A 22,287-nucleotide genomic window follows, 5' to 3' on the forward strand; every position below is an offset into this window, starting at 1 on the left:
CAATGCCCAGGTGGCAATTAGTGATAAGGCTTCAAAATGGCAAGCCTGTGACATCAAAACCACATGGCATTGCACCCTTCAAAGTAGTAAAGCGGTTACAGAGTAGCGATGAAATTGTTCATTCTAGAATCAACTGGCCCACCAGCCTGCATTTTGTGAGACGAATGACAATACCAAAGCATGTCCGTGTCTCCCCTAGACATCGGAATGGGTGTGCAGAATGTGCCTTTTTTTGGAAAAAATAGAAGAATGCCTAGAGAGTTGCCTTTTCTTTTGGACTTTGGAGAAAAAAAACACAACAACAAAATAAGCCGTAGAAAAACAAGCACAGAGCGAGCCAGCCAGGAGTCGAACCTAGAATCTTCTGATCCGTAGTCAGACGCGTTATCCATTGCGCCACTGGCCCACCAGTAGTAGAGACCCCCGATTGTTACAGACTTGTTGGTTTTCGATGTGACGGTGGCAAGCATTGATGTCTGCTCATTCTCACCTTGTTATCAGGAGAACATACTACCAGCCCACCAGCCCACCAGCCCTCCAGCCCACCATCCCTCCCTGGTGGTCTAGTGGTTAGGATTCGGTGCTCTCACCGCCGCGGCCCGGGTTCGATTCCCGGTCAGGGAAAGCTCTTTTGCCTTCCAATTGTGGACTGCGAATTCAAGCTCTGCTGACAGCTGTGAGAAAGCCAGCTCCAAACCAAAAAATTGGTGGGAACATGAAAAAAAACACCTCCTTCGAGCCGGAGTTGAACCAGCGACCTAAGGATGGCCAACACTCCAACCTACAGTCCTCCGCTCTACCAGCTGAGCTATCGAAGGGGCTAAGGGCTAGTCAGAACCTCGACATATCAGGGTTCTGTAGCTCTACTGCTGGCCAAAAAGTCACTTCTGGTGCAGGAAGATTTGCTGGATTTTTGAGGAGGGAAGCAAAATGGAGCATGCATTCCCATACCGGGAGTTGAACCCGGGCCGCCTGGGTGAAAACCAGGAATCCTAACCGCTAGACCATATGGGATTTGGACACTTTAAACTGGCCATGGGCTTCTGGCGCACTTTCCATACATGTGGTCAGCGTGGGCGCAGGACCTTGTAGTGGCCTGTTGCTTTAGTTCTGTGACTGTAACAATGTGATAATAATTTGGCAAAACAAGAATTATCCAAAAGGACGGTTTTCTGAATTATATAGTGTTGTATCCATTCAGGGAATCTGTTTTTTTCACTCAACCCGGGGGTTCAGTGTATTTGGGCAGATTCCTGTGATTGCAGAATTGATTCCTCAAACTGGTAATTAAGCTCTTGTCCAAGTGAAAATACTCGTGTCATCCATTTGAAAACACACACGGCAACCTTTATCTAGAGAAAAAACTGGAGTCAACCCCTGGCTGCGTACGAGAAAACCAGGAATCCTAACTGCTAGACCATATGGGAACTGGCCAGCTTTAACTGGCCACAAGCTTGTGGGCCACTTTCCATAAATGTGGCCAGTGTGGGCGCAGGGTTTTGTAGTGGCCTGTTGCTTTTGGTGTGTGACTGTAACAATGTGATAATAATTTGGCAATACAAGAATCATCCGAAGGGACGGTTTACTGAAATATATAGTGTTGCATGCATTCAAGGGACATGTTTGTTGACTCACACAAGGTTCAGTTTTTTGGCCAGAATCCTGTGATTGCTGAATTTATACCTCGAACTGGTAATTAAGGTCTTGTCCAGGTGAAAATACTTGTGTCATGCATCTGAAAACACACATGGCAACCGTTATCTAGAGGAAAAACTGCCTATCGTCGGTCTGTCAAGGTACAAAACTGACATGTTGTGAGGTTAATAATGAAAGTGAGACCAATTTTTAATCCGCAAAATTGCTGATTATTCGCTCGTTCAGTTTAATGCAGATTACAAATTATTCTCAATGTCCAGGTGGCAATTAGTGATAAGGCTTCAAAATGGCAAGCCTGTGACATCAAAACCACATGGCATTGCACCCTTCAAAGTAGTAAAGCGGTTACAGAGTAGCGATGAAATTGTTCATTCTAGAATCAACTGGCCCACCAGCCTGCATTTTGTGAGACGAATGGCAATACCAAAGCATGTCCGTGTCTCCCCTAGACATCGGAATGGGTGTGCAGAATGTGCCTTTTTTTGGAAAAAATAGAAGAATGCCTAGAGAGTTGCCTTTTCTTTTGGACTTTGGAGAAAAAAAACACAACAACAAAATAAGCCGGAGAAAAACAAGCACAGAGCGAGCCAGCCAGGAGTCGAACCTAGAATCTTCTGATCCGTAGTCAGACGCGTTATCCATTGTGCCAAGGCCGGCGCCCATTAGTCGAGGTAAAGATCCTAAAAGACGCACAGGTACGCGAGTTCGCGGCCCGCTCCGACCAGTGATGTAATTCCTGGAATGTGTTCGTTTTGACGCTGCTGATGCACGCGTGCGTAATCATCATTATCCCCCGTAATTTAATCGAACGTAAATTCGTACCCCGCACTTTAATTTGGGAACTTTCCAGGGTAAACAAACACGTTATGTACGTTTCATTCATACCGGACGCCGGAGGGCGCTCTCTCGCATTAACTCCAAAACGGACTCGTAGAAGCACCAACTTGTGACCACTATGTGACGCACGCTACAGGAAATACCTTATATGGACAAAGGCATCCAGCTGGATAAAAAAAGCCGAAATTATTTGACAGATAAAACGTGACTATTCATTGCAAAAATACATGATTTGTGTTTTTGTGCATTTTCATAACAAAATACATGAATAACGCAGCGCTTACTGACACTTTTTTTTTCAGTATAATATATTATTTTTACAGTATAACATTATATTATATTATTATATGTTCTGACTTATTCTGGAAGTCCCTGTTTCTTTGTGTGTGTGTTTTACTGTTATGTAATACTGGAATACTTAAAAACATGGTTTTTTTTTTGCAAACTACAATTACAGTGAGAAATAGGCACAAAAACATTGTGAGTGCAAAGATTAACAACCCTTTTTATTTGCAAATATAAAGTCATTATATAAAATTATAACAACAGTGCAAATATATATACATTTACAAATATTGTGAGAATACAAATAGGAACAATAACAATAGTGTGAGGGCAAATATTAACAACCCTTTTAATCTGCATATATATTTTAAAGCCAATAAAACATTTAGAACAGTAATGCAATTTTGTACAGTATACACCAAAAATGTTTACCACAATAATAAAATTTGTACATATCAGTGTAAAAACCAAAACAAACATTTGCAGTGCAATTTTGACATCAGACTAAGAAAATAATAAGAATTAATAGTAAACAAAGACAAACATTTACCACAGTAGTGCAATTATGACATATTTGCTTAAAAAAAAAAAGTAAATAAAAAAATAGTTTTTACCACTGTAGTGGACTTTTCATATATTAGCCAAAATAATAATAAAAAACATAAACATACCGTTTATATTATATATCTATCTTGGATGTGCTTGTAAGCACATGCTACCACAGTGAAGCGGGACACCCTCATTCCATCACAGCGCACCGCGTTTGGGTAGAGAGCACAGAGCCTTGTGAAAATGGCCTTCGGTTGCAGTCAGGCCACTGTGCAGGACTGTGAGCCCCAACGAAACACCTGCAAATTACAACAGAATACATATTATTAATGTAAGATTGTTTTCATTGTGTGATCTTATTTTTATTTTACCTTTCCTATGCTGTCTGTTTTGCTTTGTGTTGTCTAAATGTTCATTTATAATATGTGCGCATAGTTATGTTGTCTCTCTTTGTTTTGTTTTTAGATTGATGTTGAAATGTCATATCAATAAATCAGTTCTCTACTGTGTTGTGGAATAATTACAGGGTGTTGTTAGTCAGCCTGTCAGGTTTTTTTCACAATAATGACTGCATATTATCCCACTTATTACATGGCTACTTACTAAAGTACAGTAAAAGACAAATTATTTGACTCAACATGATACAAAATGATTTTAATGATTTAAGAAATGATTGCCTTGTTTCTTCTAAATTAAATATTCCAATGTACAGTTGGAACTGTGTTCATAGCAATGTAACATACTTAGCAACCTAATATATATAGTCAGAATAAAACGTAAATCACAACTAATAATTTATGTTGTAATCAGGCTAAGTTTGAACTTAACAGGCTACAGGAAGATAAGCTAGTCATGAAGGTGTCAGGTTTTAGGTGATATTTCAGCCAGTTTCAGATGTATTATATATATTTTATATAAAAAATGTGTAGACCCTATGTTTACTAAGCGTAACATACGTTTTGCTGCTCTCCACACCTGGGGCCACAATCTTCTTAGTGGCCCTGAATCGTCCCTGTTTTAGGTTGGTTTGGTTAAGTGGTGGGTAAATGGTCTTTTTCTTGTCATACTCCCCCAATGCCTGCCATAGGGAGATGATCTTGATGCACTCTTCTCCCGGCAAAGCCAGACGGTGGTCTCTGAGGCTAACCAAAAACTCTGCCAAGTCCTGCACGGCTCCATACCCCTCAATATTATCAGGTCCAACGTAATCCTAAAATGAAAGATAATTTAGGAACTTTTGATAGCATCAGTGAATACAAATATTCACATGAAAGCACATCCAATGTAACCCAGATTATGCTTACACACATGTAAATGTACATAAAAAATAAACTGGACCCTTACATCATGTGAAGTGTTCTCTTCCAATGTTGGACGATCCGTTTCTGCAGATAATCGGTCCACTGTGGCAACATTAAAAAGGTAAATATTTATTTTAAATTTGTATTTATGCCTTTCAATGTGATAAATACAAATTTATAGTTAGTGTGATAACAAATACGAAACCTTTATGAATACTTTAGTAAAACTCACAGCTATGTGCTCCAGGAAAGAGTTCTAGATTTGATTCAGCGTGCAGTGAGCTGCTGACAGGAGATGACACTGATGATGGAGGGACCACAAACAGTGATGACGTGGGGCTGGTTGCTGGAGGAGTTGGAAATGATGCTGCAGATGCTGCAGACACTGATGCTTGTGAAGAGGCAGCAGGTGTCCGTTCAGTGTCAAAGGTGGGGACAGTGATGTCCTGAAACTCCTCAAGTTCAGCATAACCTTCATCCACCTCTATACCAACCTCAGTAGTCTCTGACTCTTCAATGGCCAACTTGTAGTCCTGCAGAACTTTACCAGTTTGCTGGTAAAGATATTCCACTCCAATAAGCTCACCTTTAAAATAGTAAAACATTGACAATTAGATAATATACCACAATATTATATTATAACTCAGTTCCTCAGTTTCCTTTGCAAATCATTAGCTAAAGATTAATTAAAGCTGACAACTGGAAGTTGAAGTGCATAGCTTTGGCCACTGTAGTAATTAACATATACATTTAAATCATTAGTTAATATAATGTTATTACTCAACTTATACATTAAAGTACATTTGACTGGTAACAATTTATTTATTACTTAATCTATTAATCATATAGAATGTTTATTAGTTGCTGATGTAGTAATCATTAATAAATGGTTTAAGTTAGTCCTTCATGAGTTTACATTAACTCGTGATTATCTGTGCATTCTTGAAGCATGAATTAATGCATATTTGTGCACCAGTATTGTAATTTTATTGATAAAAGACTCACTTACATTGCAAATGTTGTTTAGAAGTTAATCGATGACCGTTATCTTCTTCTTCTTCACCATAGACAGTAAAAGTGATCCTTAAATCTCCGGTAGTTTTTAATGTTATCAATTGATCTACTTACTACGAAGAATCGCGGATGAGGAACGGGCGCTGATTGGCAAATTCGCGGTTGCGATACGAGCGCTGATTGGCAAATTCGCGGTTGCGATACGAGCGCTGATTGGCAAATTCGCGGTTGCGATACGAGCGCTGATTGGCTAAAATATAAGTTTCAAGGTTGCAGCCGGGTACGTGATTGGCTGTCATAACAAAGAATAACCACGACCTAAAGGTGACATGGAGCGCCACTGGCCCACCATTAGTAAAGACCCCCGATTGTTACAGACTTGTTGGTTTTCGATGTGACGGTGGCAAGCATTGATGTCTGCTCATTCTCACCTTGTTATCAGGAGAACAGACTACCAGCCCTCCAGCCCACCAGCCCACCAGCGCACCAGCCCACGAGCCCACGAGCCCTCCATCCCTCCCTGGTGGTCTAGTGGTTAGGATTCGGCGCTCTCACCGCCGCGGCCCGGGTTCGATTCCCGGTCAGGGAAAGGTCTTTTGCCTTCCAATTGTGGACTGCGAATTCAAGCTCTGCTGACAGCTGTGAGAAAGCCAGCTCCAAGCCAAAACATTGGTGGGAACATGAAAAAAACACCTCCTTCGAGCCGGAGTTGAACCAGCGACCTAAGGATGGCCAACACTCCAACCTACGATCCTCCGCTCTACCAGCTGAGCTATCGAAGGGGCTAAGGGCTTGTCAGAACCTCGACATATCAGGGTTCTGTAGCTCTACTGCTGGCCAAAAAGTCACTTCTGGTGCAGGAAGATTTGCTGGATCAGAACCTCGACATATCAGGGTTCTGTAGCTCTACTGTTGGCCAAAAAGTCACTTCTGGTGCAGGAAGATTTGCTGGATTTTTGAGGAGGGAAGCAAAAAGGAGCATGCATTCCCATACCGGGAGTTGAACCCGGGCCGCCTGGGTGAAAACCAGGAATCCTAACCGCTAGACCATATGGGATTTGGACACTTTAAACTGGCCATGGGCTTCTGGCGCACTTTCCATACATGTGGTCAGCGTGGGCGCAGGACCTTGTAGTGGCCTGTTGCTTTAGTTCTGTGACTGTAACAATGTGATAATAATTTGGCAAAACAAGAATTATCCAAAAGGACGGTTTTCTGAATTATATAGTGTTGTATGCATTCAGGGAATCTGTTTTTTCACTCAACCCGGGGGTTCAGTGTATTTGGGCAGATTCCTGTGATTGCAGAATTGATTCCTCAAACTGGTAATTAAGCTCTTGTCCAAGTGAAAATACTCGTGTCATCCATTTGAAAACACACACGGCAACCTTTATCTAGAGGAAAAACTGGAGTCAACCCCTGGCTGCGTACGAGAAAACCAGGAATCCTAACTGCTAGACCATATGGGAACTGGCCAGCTTTAACTGGCCACAAGCTTGTGGGCCACTTTCCATAAATGTGGCCAGTGTGGGCGCAGGGTTTTGTAGTGGCCTGTTGCTTTTGGTGTGTGACTGTAACAATGTGATAATAATTTGGCAATACAAGAATCATCCGAAGGGACGGTTTACTGAAATATATAGTGTTGCATGCATTCAAGGGACATGTTTGTTGACTCACACATGGTTCAGTATTTTGGCCAGAATCCTGTGATTGCTGAATTTATACCTCGAACTGGTAATTAAGGTCTTGTCCAGGTGAAAATACTTGTGTCATGCATCTGAAAACACACATGGCAACCGTTATCTAGAGGAAAAACTGCCTATCGTCGGTCTGTCAAGGTACAAAACTGACATGTTGTGAGGTTAATAATGAAAGTGAGACCAACTTTTAATCCGCAAAATTGCTGATTATTCGCTCGTTCAGTTTAATGCAGATTACAAATTATTCTCAATGCCCAGGTGGCAATTAGTGATAAGGCTTCAAAATGGCAAGCCTGTGACATCAAAACCACATGGCATTGCACCCTTCAAAGTAGTAAAGCGGTTACAGAGTAGCGATGAAATTGTTCATTCTAGAATCAACTGGCCCACCAGCCTGCATTTTGTGAGACGAATGGCAATACCAAAGCATGTCCGTGTCTCCCCTAGACATCGGAATGGGTGTGCAGAATGTGCCTTTTTTTGGAAAAAATAGAAGAATGCCTAGAGAGTTGCCTTTTCTTTTGGACTTTGGAGAAAAAAAACACAACAACAAAATAAGCCGGAGAAAAGCAAGCACAGAGCGAGCCAGCCAGGAGTCGAACCTAGAATCTTCTGATCCGTAGTCAGACGCGTTATCCATTGCGCCACTGGCCCACCATTAGTAGAGACCCCCGATTGTTACAGACTTGTTGGTTTTCGATGTGACGGTGGCAAGCATTGATGTCTGCTCATTCTCACCTTGTTATCAGGAGAACATACTACCAGCCCACCAGCCCACCAGCCCTCCAGCCCACCAGCCCACCATCCCTCCCTGGTGGTCTAGTGGTTAGGATTCGGCGCTCTCACCGCCGCGGCCCGGGTTCGATTCCCGGTCAGGGAAAGCTCTTTTGCCTTCCAATTGTGGACTGCGAATTCAAGCTCTGCTGACAGCTGTGAGAAAGCCAGCTCCAAACCAAAAAATTGGTGGGAACATGAAAAAAAACACCTCCTTCGAGCCGGAGTTGAACCAGCGACCTAAGGATGGCCAACACTCCAACCTACAGTCCTCCGCTCTACCAGCTGAGCTATCGAAGGGGCTAAGGGCTAGTCAGAACCTCGACATATCAGGGTTCTGTAGCTCTACTGCTGGCCAAAAAGTCACTTCTGGTGCAGGAAGATTTGCTGGATCAGAACCTCGACATATCAGGGTTCTGTAGCTCTACTGTTGGCCAAAAAGTCACTTCTGGTGCAGGAAGATTTGCTGGATTTTTGAGGAGGGAAGCAAAAAGGAGCATGCATTCCCATACCGGGAGTTGAACCCGGGCCGCCTGGGTGAAAACCAGGAATCCTAACCGCTAGACCATATGGGATTTGGACACTTTAAACTGGCCATGGGCTTCTGGCGCACTTTCCATACATGTGGTCAGCGTGGGCGCAGGACCTTGTAGTGGCCTGTTGCTTTAGTTCTGTGACTGTAACAATGTGATAATAATTTGGCAAAACAAGAATTATCCAAAAGGACGGTTTTCTGAATTATATAGTGTTGTATGCATTCAGGGAATCTGTTTTTTCACTCAACCCGGGGGTTCAGTGTATTTGGGCAGATTCCTGTGATTGCAGAATTGATTCCTCAAACTGGTAATTAAGCTCTTGTCCAAGTGAAAATACTCGAGTCATCCATTTGAAAACACACACGGCAACCTTTATCTAGAGGAAAAACTGGAGTCAACCCCTGGCTGCGTACGAGAAAACCAGGAATCCTAACTGCTAGACCATATGGGAACTGGCCAGCTTTAACTGGCCACAAGCTTGTGGGCCACTTTCCATAAATGTGGCCAGTGTGGGCGCAGGGTTTTGTAGTGGCCTGTTGCTTTTGGTGTGTGACTGTAACAATGTGATAATAATTTGCCAATACAAGAATCATCCGAAGGGACGGTTTACTGAAATATATAGTGTTGCATGCATTCAAGGGACATGTTTGTTGACTCACACATGGTTCAGTTTTTTGGCCAGAATCCTGTGATTGCTGAATTTATACCTCGAACTGGTAATTAAGGTCTTGTCCAGGTGAAAATACTTGTGTCATGCATCTGAAAACACACACGGCAACCGTTATCTAGAGGAAAAACTGCCTATCGTCGGTCTGTCAAGGTACAAAACTGACATGTTGTGAGGTTAATAATGAAAGTGAGACCAACTTTTAATCCGCAAAATTGCTGATTATTCGCTCGTTCAGTTTAATGCAGATTACAAATTATTCTCAATGTCCAGGTGGCAATTAGTGATAAGGCTTCAAAATGGCAAGCCTGTGACATCAAAACCAAATGGCATTGCACCCTTCAAAGTAGTAAAGCGGTTACAGAGTAGCGATGAAATTGTTCATTCTAAAATCAACTGGCCCACCAGCCTGCATTTTGTGAGACGAATGGCAATACCAAAGCATGTCCGTGTCTCCCCTAGACATCGGAATGGGTGTGCAGAATGTGCCTTTTTTGGAAAAAATAGAAGAATGCCTAGAGAGTTGCCTTTTCTTTTGGACTTTGGAGAAAAAAAACACAACAACAAAATAAGCCGGAGAAAAACAAACACAGAGCGATCCAGCCAGGAGTCAAACCTAGAATCTTCTGATCCTTAGTCAGACGCGTTATCCATTGCGCCACTGGCCCACCAATACTAAAGACCTCCGATTGTTACAGACTTGTTGGTTTTCGATGTGACGGTGGCAAGCATTGATGTCTGCTCATTCTCACCTTGTTATCAGGAGAACAGACTACCAGCCCTCCAGCCCACCAGCCCACCAGCCCTCCAGCCCTCCAGCCCACCAGCCCACCAGCCCTCCAGCCCACCAGCCCACCAGCCCTCCAGCCCACCAGCCCTCCCTGGTGGTCTAGTGGTTAGGATTCGGCGCTCTCACCGCCGCGGCCCGGGTTCGATTCCCGGTCAGGGAAAGCTCTTTTGCCTTCCAATTGTGGACTGCGAATTCAAGCTCTGCTGACAGCTGTGAGAAAGCCAGCTCCAAACCAAAAAATTGGTGGGAACATGAAAAAAAACACCTCCTTCGAGCCAGAGTTGAACCAGCGACCTAAGGATGGCCAACACTCCAACCTACAGTCCTCCGCTCTACCAGCTGAGCTATCGAAGGGGCTAAGATCTAGTCAGAACCTCGACATATCAGGGTTCTGTAGCTCTACTGCTGGCCAAAAAGTCACTTCTGGTGCAGGAAGATTTGCTGGATCAGAACCTCGACATATCAGGGTTCTGTAGCTCTACTGCTGGCCAAAAAGTCACTTCTGGTGCAGGAAGATTTGCTGGATCAGAACCTCGACATATCAGGGTTCTGTAGCTCTACTGCTGGCCAAAAAGTCACTTCTGGTGCAGGAAGATTTGCTGGATTTTTGAGGAGGGAAGCAAAAAGGAGCATGCATTCCCATACCGGGAGTTGAACCCGGGCCGCCTGGGTGAAAACCAGGAATCCTAACCGCTAGACCATATGGGATTTGGACAATTTAAACTGGCCATGGGCTTCTGGCGCACTTTCCATACATGTGGTCAGCGTGGGCGCAGGACCTTGTAGTGGCCTGTTGCTTTAGTTCTGTGACTGTAACAATGTGATACTAATTTGGCAAAACAAGAATTATCCAAAAGGACGGTTTTCTGAATTATATAGTGTTGTATGCATTCAGGGAATCTGTTTTTTCACTCAACCCGGGGGTTCAGTGTATTTGGGCAGATTCCTGTGATTGCAGAATTGATTCCTCAAACTGGTAATTAAGCTCTTGTCCAAGTGAAAATACTCGTGTCATCCATTTGAAAACACACACGGCAACCTTTATCTAGAGGAAAAACTGGAGTCAACCCCTGGCTGCGTACGAGAAAACCAGGAATCCTAACTGCTAGACCATATGGGAACTGGCCAGCTTTAACTGGCCACAAGCTTGTGGGCCACTTTCCATAAATGTGGCCAGTGTGGGCGCAGGGTTTTGTAGTGGCCTGTTGCTTTTGGTGTGTGACTGTAACAATGTGATAATAATTTGGCAATACAAGAATCATCCGAAGGGACGGTTTACTGAAATATATAGTGTTGCATGCATTCAAGGGACATGTTTGTTGACTCACACATGGTTCAGTTTTTTGGCCAGAATCCTGTGATTGCTGAATTTATACCTCGAACTGGTAATTAAGGTCTTGTCCAGGTGAAAATACTTGTGTCATGCATCTGAAAACACACATGGCAACCGTTATCTAGAGGAAAAACTGCCTATCGTCGGTCTGTCAAGGTACAAAACTGACATGTTGTGAGGTTAATAATGAAAGTGAGACCAACTTTTAATCCGCAAAATTGCTGATTATTCGCTCGTTCAGTTTAATGCAGATTACAAATTATTCTCAATGCCCAGGTGGCAATTAGTGATAAGGCTTCAAAATGGCAAGCCTGTGACATCAAAACCACATGGCATTGCACCCTTCAAAGTAGTAAAGCGGTTACAGAGTAGCGATGAAATTGTTCATTCTAGAATCAACTGGCCCACCAGCCTGCATTTTGTGAGACGAATGGCAATACCAAAGCATGTCCGTGTCTCCCCTAGACATCGGAATGGGTGTGCAGAATGTGCCTTTTTTTGGAAAAAATAGAAGAATGCCTAGAGAGTTGCCTTTTCTTTTGGACTTTGGAGAAAAAAAACACAACAACAAAATAAGCCGGAGAAAAGCAAGCACAGAGCGAGCCAGCCAGGAGTCGAACCTAGAATCTTCTGATCCGTAGTCAGACGCGTTATCCATTGCGCCACTGGCCCACCATTAGTAGAGACCCCCGATTGTTACAGACTTGTTGGTTTTCGATGTGACGGTGGCAAGCATTGATGTCTGCTCATTCTCACCTTGTTATCAGGAGAACATACTACCAGCCCACCAGCCCACCAGCCCACCAGCCCTCCAGCCCACCAGCCCACCATCCCTCCCTGGTGGTCTAGTGGTTAGGATTCGGCGCTCTCACCGCCGCGGCCCGGGTTCGATTCCCGGTCAGGGAAAGCTCTTTTGCCTTCCAATTGTGGACTGCGAATTCAAGCTCTGCTGACAGCTGTGAGAAAGCCAGCTCCAAACCAAAAAATTGGTGGGAACATGAAAAAAAACACCTCCTTCGAGCCGGAGTTGAACCAGCGACCTAAGGATGGCCAACACTCCAACCTACAGTCCTCCGCTCTACCAGCTGAGCTATCGAAGGGGCTAAGGGCTAGTCAGAACCTCGACATATCAGGGTTCTGTAGCTCTACTGCTGGCCAAAAAGTCACTTCTGGTGCAGGAAGATTTGCTGGATCAGAACCTCGACATATCAGGGTTCTGTAGCTCTACTGTTGGCCAAAAAGTCACTTCTGGTGCAGGAAGATTTGCTGGATTTTTGAGGAGGGAAGCAAAAAGGAGCATGCATTCCCATACCGGGAGTTGAACCCGGGCCGCCTGGGTGAAAACCAGGAATCCTAACCGCTAGACCATATGGGATTTGGACACTTTAAACTGGCCATGGGCTTCTGGCGCACTTTCCATACATGTGGTCAGCGTGGGCGCAGGACCTTGTAGTGGCCTGTTGCTTTAGTTCTGTGACTGTAACAATGTGATAATAATTTGGCAAAACAAGAATTATCCAAAAGGACGGTTTTCTGAATTATATAGTGTTGTATGCATTCAGGGAATCTGTTTTTTCACTCAACCCGGGGGTTCAGTGTATTTGGGCAGATTCCTGTGATTGCAGAATTGATTCCTCAAACTGGTAATTAAGCTCTTGTCCAAGTGAAAATACTCGAGTCATCCATTTGAAAACACACACGGCAACCTTTATCTAGAGGAAAAACTGGAGTCAACCCCTGGCTGCGTACGAGAAAACCAGGAATCCTAACTGCTAGACCATATGGGAACTGGCCAGCTTTAACTGGCCACAAGCTTGTGGGCCACTTTCCATAAATGTGGCCAGTGTGGGCGCAGGGTTTTGTAGTGGCCTGTTGCTTTTGGTGTGTGACTGTAACAATGTGATAATAATTTGCCAATACAAGAATCATCCGAAGGGACGGTTTACTGAAATATATAGTGTTGCATGCATTCAAGGGACATGTTTGTTGACTCACACATGGTTCAGTTTTTTGGCCAGAATCCTGTGATTGCTGAATTTATACCTCGAACTGGTAATTAAGGTCTTGTCCAGGTGAAAATACTTGTGTCATGCATCTGAAAACACACACGGCAACCGTTATCTAGAGGAAAAACTGCCTATCGTCGGTCTGTCAAGGTACAAAACTGACATGTTGTGAGGTTAATAATGAAAGTGAGACCAACTTTTAATCCGCAAAATTGCTGATTATTCGCTCGTTCAGTTTAATGCAGATTACAAATTATTCTCAATGTCCAGGTGGCAATTAGTGATAAGGCTTCAAAATGGCAAGCCTGTGACATCAAAACCAAATGGCATTGCACCCTTCAAAGTAGTAAAGCGGTTACAGAGTAGCGATGAAATTGTTCATTCTAAAATCAACTGGCCCACCAGCCTGCATTTTGTGAGACGAATGGCAATACCAAAGCATGTCCGTGTCTCCCCTAGACATCGGAATGGGTGTGCAGAATGTGCCTTTTTTGGAAAAAATAGAAGAATGCCTAGAGAGTTGCCTTTTCTTTTGGACTTTGGAGAAAAAAAACACAACAACAAAATAAGCCGGAGAAAAACAAACACAGAGCGATCCAGCCAGGAGTCAAACCTAGAATCTTCTGATCCTTAGTCAGACGCGTTATCCATTGCGCCACTGGCCCACCAATACTAAAGACCTCCGATTGTTACAGACTTGTTGGTTTTCGATGTGACGGTGGCAAGCATTGATGTCTGCTCATTCTCACCTTGTTATCAGGAGAACAGACTACCAGCCCTCCAGCCCACCAGCCCACCAGCCCTCCAGCCCTCCAGCCCACCAGCCCACCAGCCCTCCAGCCCACCAGCCCACCAGCCCTCCAGCCCACCAGCCCTCCCTGGTGGTCTAGTGGTTAGGATTCGGCGCTCTCACCGCCGCGGCCCGGGTTCGATTCCCGGTCAGGGAAAGCTCTTTTGCCTTCCAATTGTGGACTGCGAATTCAAGCTCTGCTGACAGCTGTGAGAAAGCCAGCTCCAAACCAAAAAATTGGTGGGAACATGAAAAAAAACACCTCCTTCGAGCCAGAGTTGAACCAGCGACCTAAGGATGGCCAACACTCCAACCTACAGTCCTCCGCTCTACCAGCTGAGCTATCGAAGGGGCTAAGATCTAGTCAGAACCTCGACATATCAGGGTTCTGTAGCTCTACTGCTGGCCAAAAAGTCACTTCTGGTGCAGGAAGATTTGCTGGATCAGAACCTCGACATATCAGGGTTCTGTAGCTCTACTGCTGGCCAAAAAGTCACTTCTGGTGCAGGAAGATTTGCTGGATTTTTGAGGAGGGAAGCAAAAAGGAGCATGCATTCCCATACCGGGAGTTGAACCCGGGCCGCCTGGGTGAAAACCAGGAATCCTAACCGCTAGACCATATGGGATTTGGACAATTTAAACTGGCCATGGGCTTCTGGCGCACTTTCCATACATGTGGTCAGCGTGGGCGCAGGACCTTGTAGTGGCCTGTTGCTTTAGTTCTGTGACTGTAACAATGTGATACTAATTTGGCAAAACAAGAATTATCCAAAAGGACGGTTTTCTGAATTATATAGTGTTGTATGCATTCAGGGAATCTGTTTTTTCACTCAACCCGGGGGTTCAGTGTATTTGGGCAGATTCCTGTGATTGCAGAATTGATTCCTCAAACTGGTAATTAAGCTCTTGTCCAAGTGAAAATACTCGTGTCATCCATTTGAAAACACACACGGCAACCTTTATCTAGAGGAAAAACTGGAGTCAACCCCTGGCTGCGTACGAGAAAACCAGGAATCCTAACTGCTAGACCATATGGGAACTGGCCAGCTTTAACTGGCCACAAGCTTGTGGGCCACTTTCCATAAATGTGGCCAGTGTGGGCGCAGGGTTTTGTAGTGGCCTGTTGCTTTTGGTGTGTGACTGTAACAATGTGATAATAATTTGGCAATACAAGAATCATCCGAAGGGACGGTTTACTGAAATATATAGTGTTGCATGCATTCAAGGGACATGTTTGTTGACTCACACATGGTTCAGTTTTTTGGCCAGAATCCTGTGATTGCTGAATTTATACCTCGAACTGGTAATTAAGGTCTTGTCCAGGTGAAAATACTTGTGTCATGCATCTGAAAACACACATGGCAACCGTTATCTAGAGGAAAAACTGCCTATCGTCGGTCTGTCAAGGTACAAAACTGACATGTTGTGAGGTTAATAATGAAAGTGAGACCAACTTTTAATCCGCAAAATTGCTGATTATTCGCTCGTTCAGTTTAATGCAGATTACAAATTATTCTCAATGCCCAGGTGGCAATTAGTGATAAGGCTTCAAAATGGCAAGCCTGTGACATCAAAACCACATGGCATTGCACCCTTCAAAGTAGTAAAGCGGTTACAGAGTAGCGATGAAATTGTTCATTCTAGAATCAACTGGCCCACCAGCCTGCATTTTGTGAGACGAATGACAATACCAAAGCATGTCCGTGTCTCCCCTAGACATCGGAATGGGTGTGCAGAATGTGCCTTTTTTTGGAAAAAATAGAAGAATGCCTAGAGAGTTGCCTTTTCTTTTGGACTTTGGAGAAAAAAAACACAACAACAAAATAAGCCGTAGAAAAACAAGCACAGAGCGAGCCAGCCAGGAGTCGAACCTAGAATCTTCTGATCCGTAGTCAGACGCGTTATCCATTGCGCCACTGGCCCACCAGTAGTAGAGACCCCCGATTGTTACAGACTTGTTGGTTTTCGATGTGACGGTGGCAAGCATTGATGTCTGCTCATTCTCACCTTGTTATCAGGAGAACATACTACCAGCCCACCAGCCCACCAGCCCTCCAGCCCACCATCCCTCCCTGGTGGTCTAGTGGTTAGGATTCGGCGCTCTCACCGCCGCGGCCCGGGTTCGATTCCCGGTCAGGGAAAGCTCTTTTGCCTTCCAATTGTGGACTGCGAATTCAAGCTCTGCTGACAGCTGTGAGAAAGCCAGCTCCAAACCAAAAAATTGGTGGGAACATGAAAAAAAAACACCTCCTTCGAGCCGGAGTTGAACCAGCGACCTAAGGATGGCCAACACTCCAACCTACAGTCCTCCGCTCTACCAGCTGAGCTATCGAAGGGGCTAAGGGCTAGTCAGAACCTCGACATATCAGGGTTCTGTAGCTCTACTGCTGGCCAAAAAGTCACTTCTGGTGCAGGAAGATTTGCTGGATTTTTGAGGAGGGAAGCAAAATGGAGCATGCATTCCCATACCGGGAGTTGAACCCGGGCCGCCTGGGTGAAAACCAGGAATCCTAACCGCTAGACCATATGGGATTTGGACACTTTAAACTGGCCATGGGCTTCTGGCGCACTTTCCATACATGTGGTCAGCGTGGGCGCAGGACCTTGTAGTGGCCTGTTGCTTTAGTTCTGTGACTGTAACAATGTGATAATAATTTGGCAAAACAAGAATTATCCAAAAGGACGGTTTTCTGAATTATATAGTGTTGTATGCATTCAGGGAATCTGTTTTTTCACTCAACCCGGGGGTTCAGTGTATTTGGGCAGATTCCTGTGATTGCAGAATTGATTCCTCAAACTGGTAATTAAGCTCTTGTCCAAGTGAAAATACTCGTGTCATCCATTTGAAAACACACACGGCAACCTTTATCTAGAGGAAAAACTGGAGTCAACCCCTGGCTGCGTACGAGAAAACCAGGAATCCTAACTGCTAGACCATATGGGAACTGGCCAGCTTTAACTGGCCACAAGCTTGTGGGCCACTTTCCATAAATGTGGCCAGTGTGGGCGCAGGGTTTTGTAGTGGCCTGTTGCTTTTGGTGTGTGACTGTAACAATGTGATAATAATTTGGCAATACAAGAATCATCCGAAGGGACGGTTTACTGAAATATATAGTGTTGCATGCATTCAAGGGACATGTTTGTTGACTCACACATGGTTCAGTTTTTTGGCCAGAATCCTGTGATTGCTGAATTTATACCTCGAACTGGTAATTAAGGTCTTGTCCAGGTGAAAATACTTGTGTCATGCATCTGAAAACACACACGGCAACCGTTATCTAGAGGAAAAACTGCCTATCGTCGGTCTGTCAAGGTACAAAACTGACATGTTGTGAGGTTAATAATGAAAGTGAGACCAACTTTTAATCCGCAAAATTGCTGATTATTCGCTCGTTCAGTTTAATGCAGATTACAAATTATTCTCAATGTCCAGGTGGCAATTAGTGATAAGGCTTCAAAATGGCAAGCCTGTGACATCAAAACCACATGGCATTGCACCCTTCAAAGTAGTAAAGCGGTTACAGAGTAGCGATGAAATTGTTCATTCTAGAATCAACTGGCCCACCAGCCTGCATTTTGTGAGACGAATGGCAATACCAAAGCATGTCCGTGTCTCCCCTAGACATCGGAATGGGTGTGCAGAATGTGCCTTTTTTGGAAAAAATAGAAGAATGCCTAGAGAGTTGCCTTTTCTTTTGGACTTTGGAGAAAAAAAACACAACAACAAAATAAGCCGGAGAAAAACAAACACAGAGCGAGCCAGCCAGGAGTCAAACCTAGAATCTTCTGATCCGTAGTCAGACGCGTTATCCATTGTGCCAAGGCCGGCGCCCATTAGTCGAGGTAAAGATCCTAAAAGACGCACAGGTACGCGAGTTCGCGGCCCGCTCCGACCAGTGATGTAATTCCTAGAATGTGTTCGTTTTGACGCTGCTGATGCACGCGTGCGTAATCATCATTATCCCCCGTAATTTAATCGAACGTAAATTCGTACCCCGCACTTTAATTTGGGAACTTTCCAGGGTAAACAAACACGTTATGTACGTTTCATTCATACCGGACGCCGGAGGGCGCTCTCTCGCATTAACTCCAAAACGGACTCGTAGAAGCACCAACTTGTGACCACTATGTGACGCACGCTACAGGAAATACCTTATATGGACAAAGGCATCCAGCTGGATAAAAAAAGCCGAAATTATTTGACAGATAAAACGTGACTATTCATTGCAAAAATACATGATTTGTGTTTTTGTGCATTTTCATAACAAAATACATGAATAACGCAGCGCTTACTGACACTTTTTTTTTCAGTATAATATATTATTTTTACAGTATAACATTATATTATATTATTATATGTTCTGACTTATTCTGGAAGTCCCTGTTTCTTTGTGTGTGTGTTTTACTGTTATGTAATACTGGAATACTTAAAAACATGGGTTTTTTTTTGCAAACTACAATTACAGTGAGAAATAGGCACAAAAACATTGTGAGTGCAAAGATTAACAACCCTTTTTATTTGCAAATATAAAGTCATTATATAAAATTATAACAACAGTGCAAATATATATACATTTACAAATATTGTGAGAATACAAATAGGAACAATAACAATAGTGTGAGGGCAAATATTAACAACCCTTTTAATCTGCATATATATTTTAAAGCCAATAAAACATTTAGAACAGTAATGCAATTTTGTACAGTATACACCAAAAATGTTTACCACAATAATAAAATTTGTACATATCAGTGTAAAAACCAAAACAAACATTTGCAGTGCAATTTTGACATCAGACTAAGAAAATAATAAGAATTAATAGTAAACAAAGACAAACATTTACCACAGTAGTGCAATTATGACATATTTGCTTAAAAAAAAAAAGTAAATAAAAAAATAGTTTTTACCACTGTAGTGGACTTTTCATATATTAGCCAAAATAATAATAAAAAACATAAACATACCGTTTATATTATATATCTATCTTGGATGTGCTTGTAAGCACATGCTACCACAGTGAAGCGGGACACCCTCATTCCATCACAGCGCACTGCGTTTGGGTAGAGAGCACAGAGCCTTGTGAAAATGGCCTTCGGTTGCAGTCAGGCCACTGTGCAGGACTGTGAGCCCCAACGAAACACCTGCAAATTACAACAGAATACATATTATTAATGTAAGATTGTTTTCATTGTGTGATCTTATTTTTATTTTACCTTTCCTATGCTGTCTGTTTTGCTTTGTGTTGTCTAAATGTTCATTTATAATATGTGCGCATAGTTATGTTGTCTCTCTTTGTTTTGTTTTTAGATTGATGTTGAAATGTCATATCAATAAATCAGTTCTCTACTGTGTTGTGGAATAATTACAGGGTGTTGTTAGTCAGCCTGTCAGGTTTTTTTCACAATAATGACTGCATATTATCCCACTTATTACATGGCTACTTACTAAAGTACAGTAAAAGACAAATTATTTGACTCAACATGATACAAAATGATTTTAATGATTTAAGAAATGATTGCCTTGTTTCTTCTAAATTAAATATTCCAATGTACAGTTGGAACTGTGTTCATAGCAATGTAACATACTTAGCAACCTAATATATATAGTCAGAATAAAACGTAAATCACAACTAATAATTTATGTTGTAATCAGGCTAAGTTTGAACTTAACAGGCTACAGGAAGATAAGCTAGTCATGAAGGTGTCAGGTTTTAGGTGATATTTCAGCCAGTTTCAGATGTATTATATATATTTTATATAAAAAATGTGTAGACCCTATGTTTACTAAGCGTAACATACGTTTTGCTGCTCTCCACACCTGGGGCCACAATCTTCTTAGTGGCCCTGAATCGTCCCTGTTTTAGGTTGGTTTGGTTAAGTGGTGGGTAAATGGTCTTTTTCTTGTCATACTCCCCCAATGCCTGCCATAGGGAGATGATCTTGATGCACTCTTCTCCCGGCAAAGCCAGACGGTGGTCTCTGAGGCTAACCAAAAACTCTGCCAAGTCCTGCACGGCTCCATACCCCTCAATATTATCAGGTCCAACGTAATCCTAAAATGAAAGATAATTTAGGAACTTTTGATAGCATCAGTGAATACAAATATTCACATGAAAGCACATCCAATGTAACCCAGATTATGCTTACACACATGTAAATGTACATAAAAAATAAACTGGACCCTTACATCATGTGAAGTGTTCTCTTCCAATGTTGGACGATCCGTTTCTGCAGATAATCGGTCCACTGTGGCAACATTAAAAAGGTAAATATTTATTTTAAATTTGTATTTATGCCTTTCAATGTGATAAATACAAATTTATAGTTAGTGTGATAACAAATACGAAACCTTTATGAATACTTTAGTAAAACTCACAGCTATGTGCTCCAGGAAAGAGTTCTAGATTTGATTCAGCGTGCAGTGAGCTGCTGACAGGAGATGACACTGATGATGGAGGGACCACAAACAGTGATGACGTGGGGCTGGTTGCTGGAGGAGTTGGAAATGATGCTGCAGATGCTGCAGACACTGATGCTTGTGAAGAGGCAGCAGGTGTCCGTTCAGTGTCAAAGGTGGGGACAGTGATGTCCTGAAACTCCTCAAGTTCAGCATAACCTTCATCCACCTCTATACCAACCTCAGTAGTCTCTGACTCTTCAATGGCCAACTTGTAGTCCTGCAGAACTTTACCAGTTTGCTGGTAAAGATATTCCACTCCAATAAGCTCACCTTTAAAATAGTAAAACATTGACAATTAGATAATATACCACAATATTATATTATAAATCAGTTCCTCAGTTTCCTTTGCAAATCATTAGCTAAAGATTAATTAAAGCTGACAACTGGAAGTTGAAGTGCATAGCTTTGGCCACTGTAGTAATTAACATATACATTTAAATCATTAGTTAATATAATGTTATTACTCAACTTATACATTAAAGTACATTTGACTGGTAACAATTTATTTATTACTTAATCTATTAATCATATAGAATGTTTATTAGTTGCTGATGTAGTAATCATTAATAAATGGTTTAAGTTAGTCCTTCATGAGTTTACATTAACTCGTGATTATCTGTGCATTCTTGAAGCATGAATTAATGCATATTTGTGCACCAGTATTGTAATTTTATTGATAAAAGACTCACTTACATTGCAAATGTTGTTTAGAAGTTAATCGATGACCGTTATCTTCTTCTTCTTCACCATAGACAGTAAAAGTGATCCTTAAATCTCCGGTAGTTTTTAATGTTATCAATTGATCTACTTACTACGAAGAATCGCGGATGAGGAACGGGCGCTGATTGGCAAATTCGCGGTTGCGATACGAGCGCTGATTGGCAAATTCGCGGTTGCGATACGAGCGCTGATTGGCAAATTCGCGGTTGCGATACGAGCGCTGATTGGCTAAAATATAAGTTTCAAGGTTGCAGCCGGGTACGTGATTGGCTGTCATAACAAAGAATAACCACGACCTAAAGGTGACATGGAGCGCCACTGGCCCACCATTAGTAAAGACCCCCGATTGTTACAGACTTGTTGGTTTTCGATGTGACGGTGGCAAGCATTGATGTCTGCTCATTCTCACCTTGTTATCAGGAGAACAGACTACCAGCCCTCCAGCCCACCAGCCCACCAGCGCACCAGCCCACGAGCCCTCCATCCCTCCCTGGTGGTCTAGTGGTTAGGATTCGGCGCTCTCACCGCCGCGGCCCGGGTTCGATTCCCGGTCAGGGAAAGGTCTTTTGCCTTCCAATTGTGGACTGCGAATTCAAGCTCTGCTGACAGCTGTGAGAAAGCCAGCTCCAAGCCAAAACATTGGTGGGAACATGAAAAAAACACCTCCTTCGAGCCGGAGTTGAACCAGCGACCTAAGGATGGCCAACACTCCAACCTACGATCCTCCGCTCTACCAGCTGAGCTATCGAAGGGGCTAAGGGCTTGTCAGAACCTCGACATATCAGGGTTCTGTAGCTCTACTGCTGGCCAAAAAGTCACTTCTGGTGCAGGAAGATTTGCTGGATCAGAACCTCGACATATCAGGGTTC

General features: G+C 43.1%; 1 protein-coding gene and 18 non-coding genes across 19 annotated transcripts; 7 read left to right on the plus strand and 12 right to left on the minus strand.

The window, feature by feature from the left end:
- Positions 1-333: 333 nt before the first annotated feature.
- Positions 334-406, minus strand: trnar-acg (transfer RNA arginine (anticodon ACG)). The gene has a single exon. It is a non-coding gene; the product is annotated as a tRNA-Arg (tRNA).
- A 536-nt stretch (positions 407-942) lies between these two features.
- trnae-uuc (transfer RNA glutamic acid (anticodon UUC)) lies at positions 943-1,014 on the minus strand. Its single transcript has one exon. It is a non-coding gene; the product is annotated as a tRNA-Glu (tRNA).
- A 5,145-nt stretch (positions 1,015-6,159) lies between these two features.
- Positions 6,160-6,231, plus strand: trnae-cuc (transfer RNA glutamic acid (anticodon CUC)). The gene has a single exon. It is a non-coding gene; the product is annotated as a tRNA-Glu (tRNA).
- A 396-nt stretch (positions 6,232-6,627) lies between these two features.
- trnae-uuc (transfer RNA glutamic acid (anticodon UUC)) lies at positions 6,628-6,699 on the minus strand. The gene has a single exon. It is a non-coding gene; the product is annotated as a tRNA-Glu (tRNA).
- Positions 6,700-7,923: 1,224 nt separating this feature from the next.
- trnar-acg (transfer RNA arginine (anticodon ACG)) lies at positions 7,924-7,996 on the minus strand. Its single transcript has one exon. It is a non-coding gene; the product is annotated as a tRNA-Arg (tRNA).
- Positions 7,997-8,150: 154 nt separating this feature from the next.
- On the plus strand, positions 8,151-8,222 carry trnae-cuc (transfer RNA glutamic acid (anticodon CUC)). Its single transcript has one exon. It is a non-coding gene; the product is annotated as a tRNA-Glu (tRNA).
- Positions 8,223-8,619: 397 nt separating this feature from the next.
- Positions 8,620-8,691, minus strand: trnae-uuc (transfer RNA glutamic acid (anticodon UUC)). The gene has a single exon. It is a non-coding gene; the product is annotated as a tRNA-Glu (tRNA).
- A 1,506-nt stretch (positions 8,692-10,197) lies between these two features.
- On the plus strand, positions 10,198-10,269 carry trnae-cuc (transfer RNA glutamic acid (anticodon CUC)). The gene has a single exon. It is a non-coding gene; the product is annotated as a tRNA-Glu (tRNA).
- Positions 10,270-10,745: 476 nt separating this feature from the next.
- trnae-uuc (transfer RNA glutamic acid (anticodon UUC)) lies at positions 10,746-10,817 on the minus strand. Its single transcript has one exon. It is a non-coding gene; the product is annotated as a tRNA-Glu (tRNA).
- A 1,224-nt stretch (positions 10,818-12,041) lies between these two features.
- trnar-acg (transfer RNA arginine (anticodon ACG)) lies at positions 12,042-12,114 on the minus strand. Its single transcript has one exon. It is a non-coding gene; the product is annotated as a tRNA-Arg (tRNA).
- A 162-nt stretch (positions 12,115-12,276) lies between these two features.
- trnae-cuc (transfer RNA glutamic acid (anticodon CUC)) lies at positions 12,277-12,348 on the plus strand. The gene has a single exon. It is a non-coding gene; the product is annotated as a tRNA-Glu (tRNA).
- Positions 12,349-12,745: 397 nt separating this feature from the next.
- Positions 12,746-12,817, minus strand: trnae-uuc (transfer RNA glutamic acid (anticodon UUC)). The gene has a single exon. It is a non-coding gene; the product is annotated as a tRNA-Glu (tRNA).
- A 1,506-nt stretch (positions 12,818-14,323) lies between these two features.
- On the plus strand, positions 14,324-14,395 carry trnae-cuc (transfer RNA glutamic acid (anticodon CUC)). The gene has a single exon. It is a non-coding gene; the product is annotated as a tRNA-Glu (tRNA).
- A 397-nt stretch (positions 14,396-14,792) lies between these two features.
- On the minus strand, positions 14,793-14,864 carry trnae-uuc (transfer RNA glutamic acid (anticodon UUC)). Its single transcript has one exon. It is a non-coding gene; the product is annotated as a tRNA-Glu (tRNA).
- Positions 14,865-16,088: 1,224 nt separating this feature from the next.
- On the minus strand, positions 16,089-16,161 carry trnar-acg (transfer RNA arginine (anticodon ACG)). The gene has a single exon. It is a non-coding gene; the product is annotated as a tRNA-Arg (tRNA).
- A 146-nt stretch (positions 16,162-16,307) lies between these two features.
- Positions 16,308-16,379, plus strand: trnae-cuc (transfer RNA glutamic acid (anticodon CUC)). The gene has a single exon. It is a non-coding gene; the product is annotated as a tRNA-Glu (tRNA).
- A 319-nt stretch (positions 16,380-16,698) lies between these two features.
- Positions 16,699-16,770, minus strand: trnae-uuc (transfer RNA glutamic acid (anticodon UUC)). Its single transcript has one exon. It is a non-coding gene; the product is annotated as a tRNA-Glu (tRNA).
- A 2,501-nt stretch (positions 16,771-19,271) lies between these two features.
- Positions 19,272-20,993, minus strand: LOC128022773 (uncharacterized). Its single transcript, XM_052610566.1, has 4 exons — positions 20,615-20,993; positions 20,426-20,484; positions 20,038-20,291; positions 19,272-19,380 (listed from the first exon to the last, which is right to left on the minus strand). The coding sequence occupies exons 1-4, from the start codon at positions 20,985-20,987 to the stop codon at positions 19,272-19,274; spliced, it is 795 nt and encodes a 264-aa protein (XP_052466526.1). The 5' UTR covers positions 20,988-20,993.
- A 912-nt stretch (positions 20,994-21,905) lies between these two features.
- trnae-cuc (transfer RNA glutamic acid (anticodon CUC)) lies at positions 21,906-21,977 on the plus strand. Its single transcript has one exon. It is a non-coding gene; the product is annotated as a tRNA-Glu (tRNA).
- The last annotated feature ends 310 nt before the right edge of the window (positions 21,978-22,287 follow it).

The sequence above is a fragment of the Carassius gibelio genome, chromosome A11 (genome assembly GCF_023724105.1).
Source record: "Carassius gibelio isolate Cgi1373 ecotype wild population from Czech Republic chromosome A11, carGib1.2-hapl.c, whole genome shotgun sequence".
NCBI classification, from domain to species: domain Eukaryota; kingdom Metazoa; phylum Chordata; class Actinopteri; order Cypriniformes; family Cyprinidae; genus Carassius; species Carassius gibelio.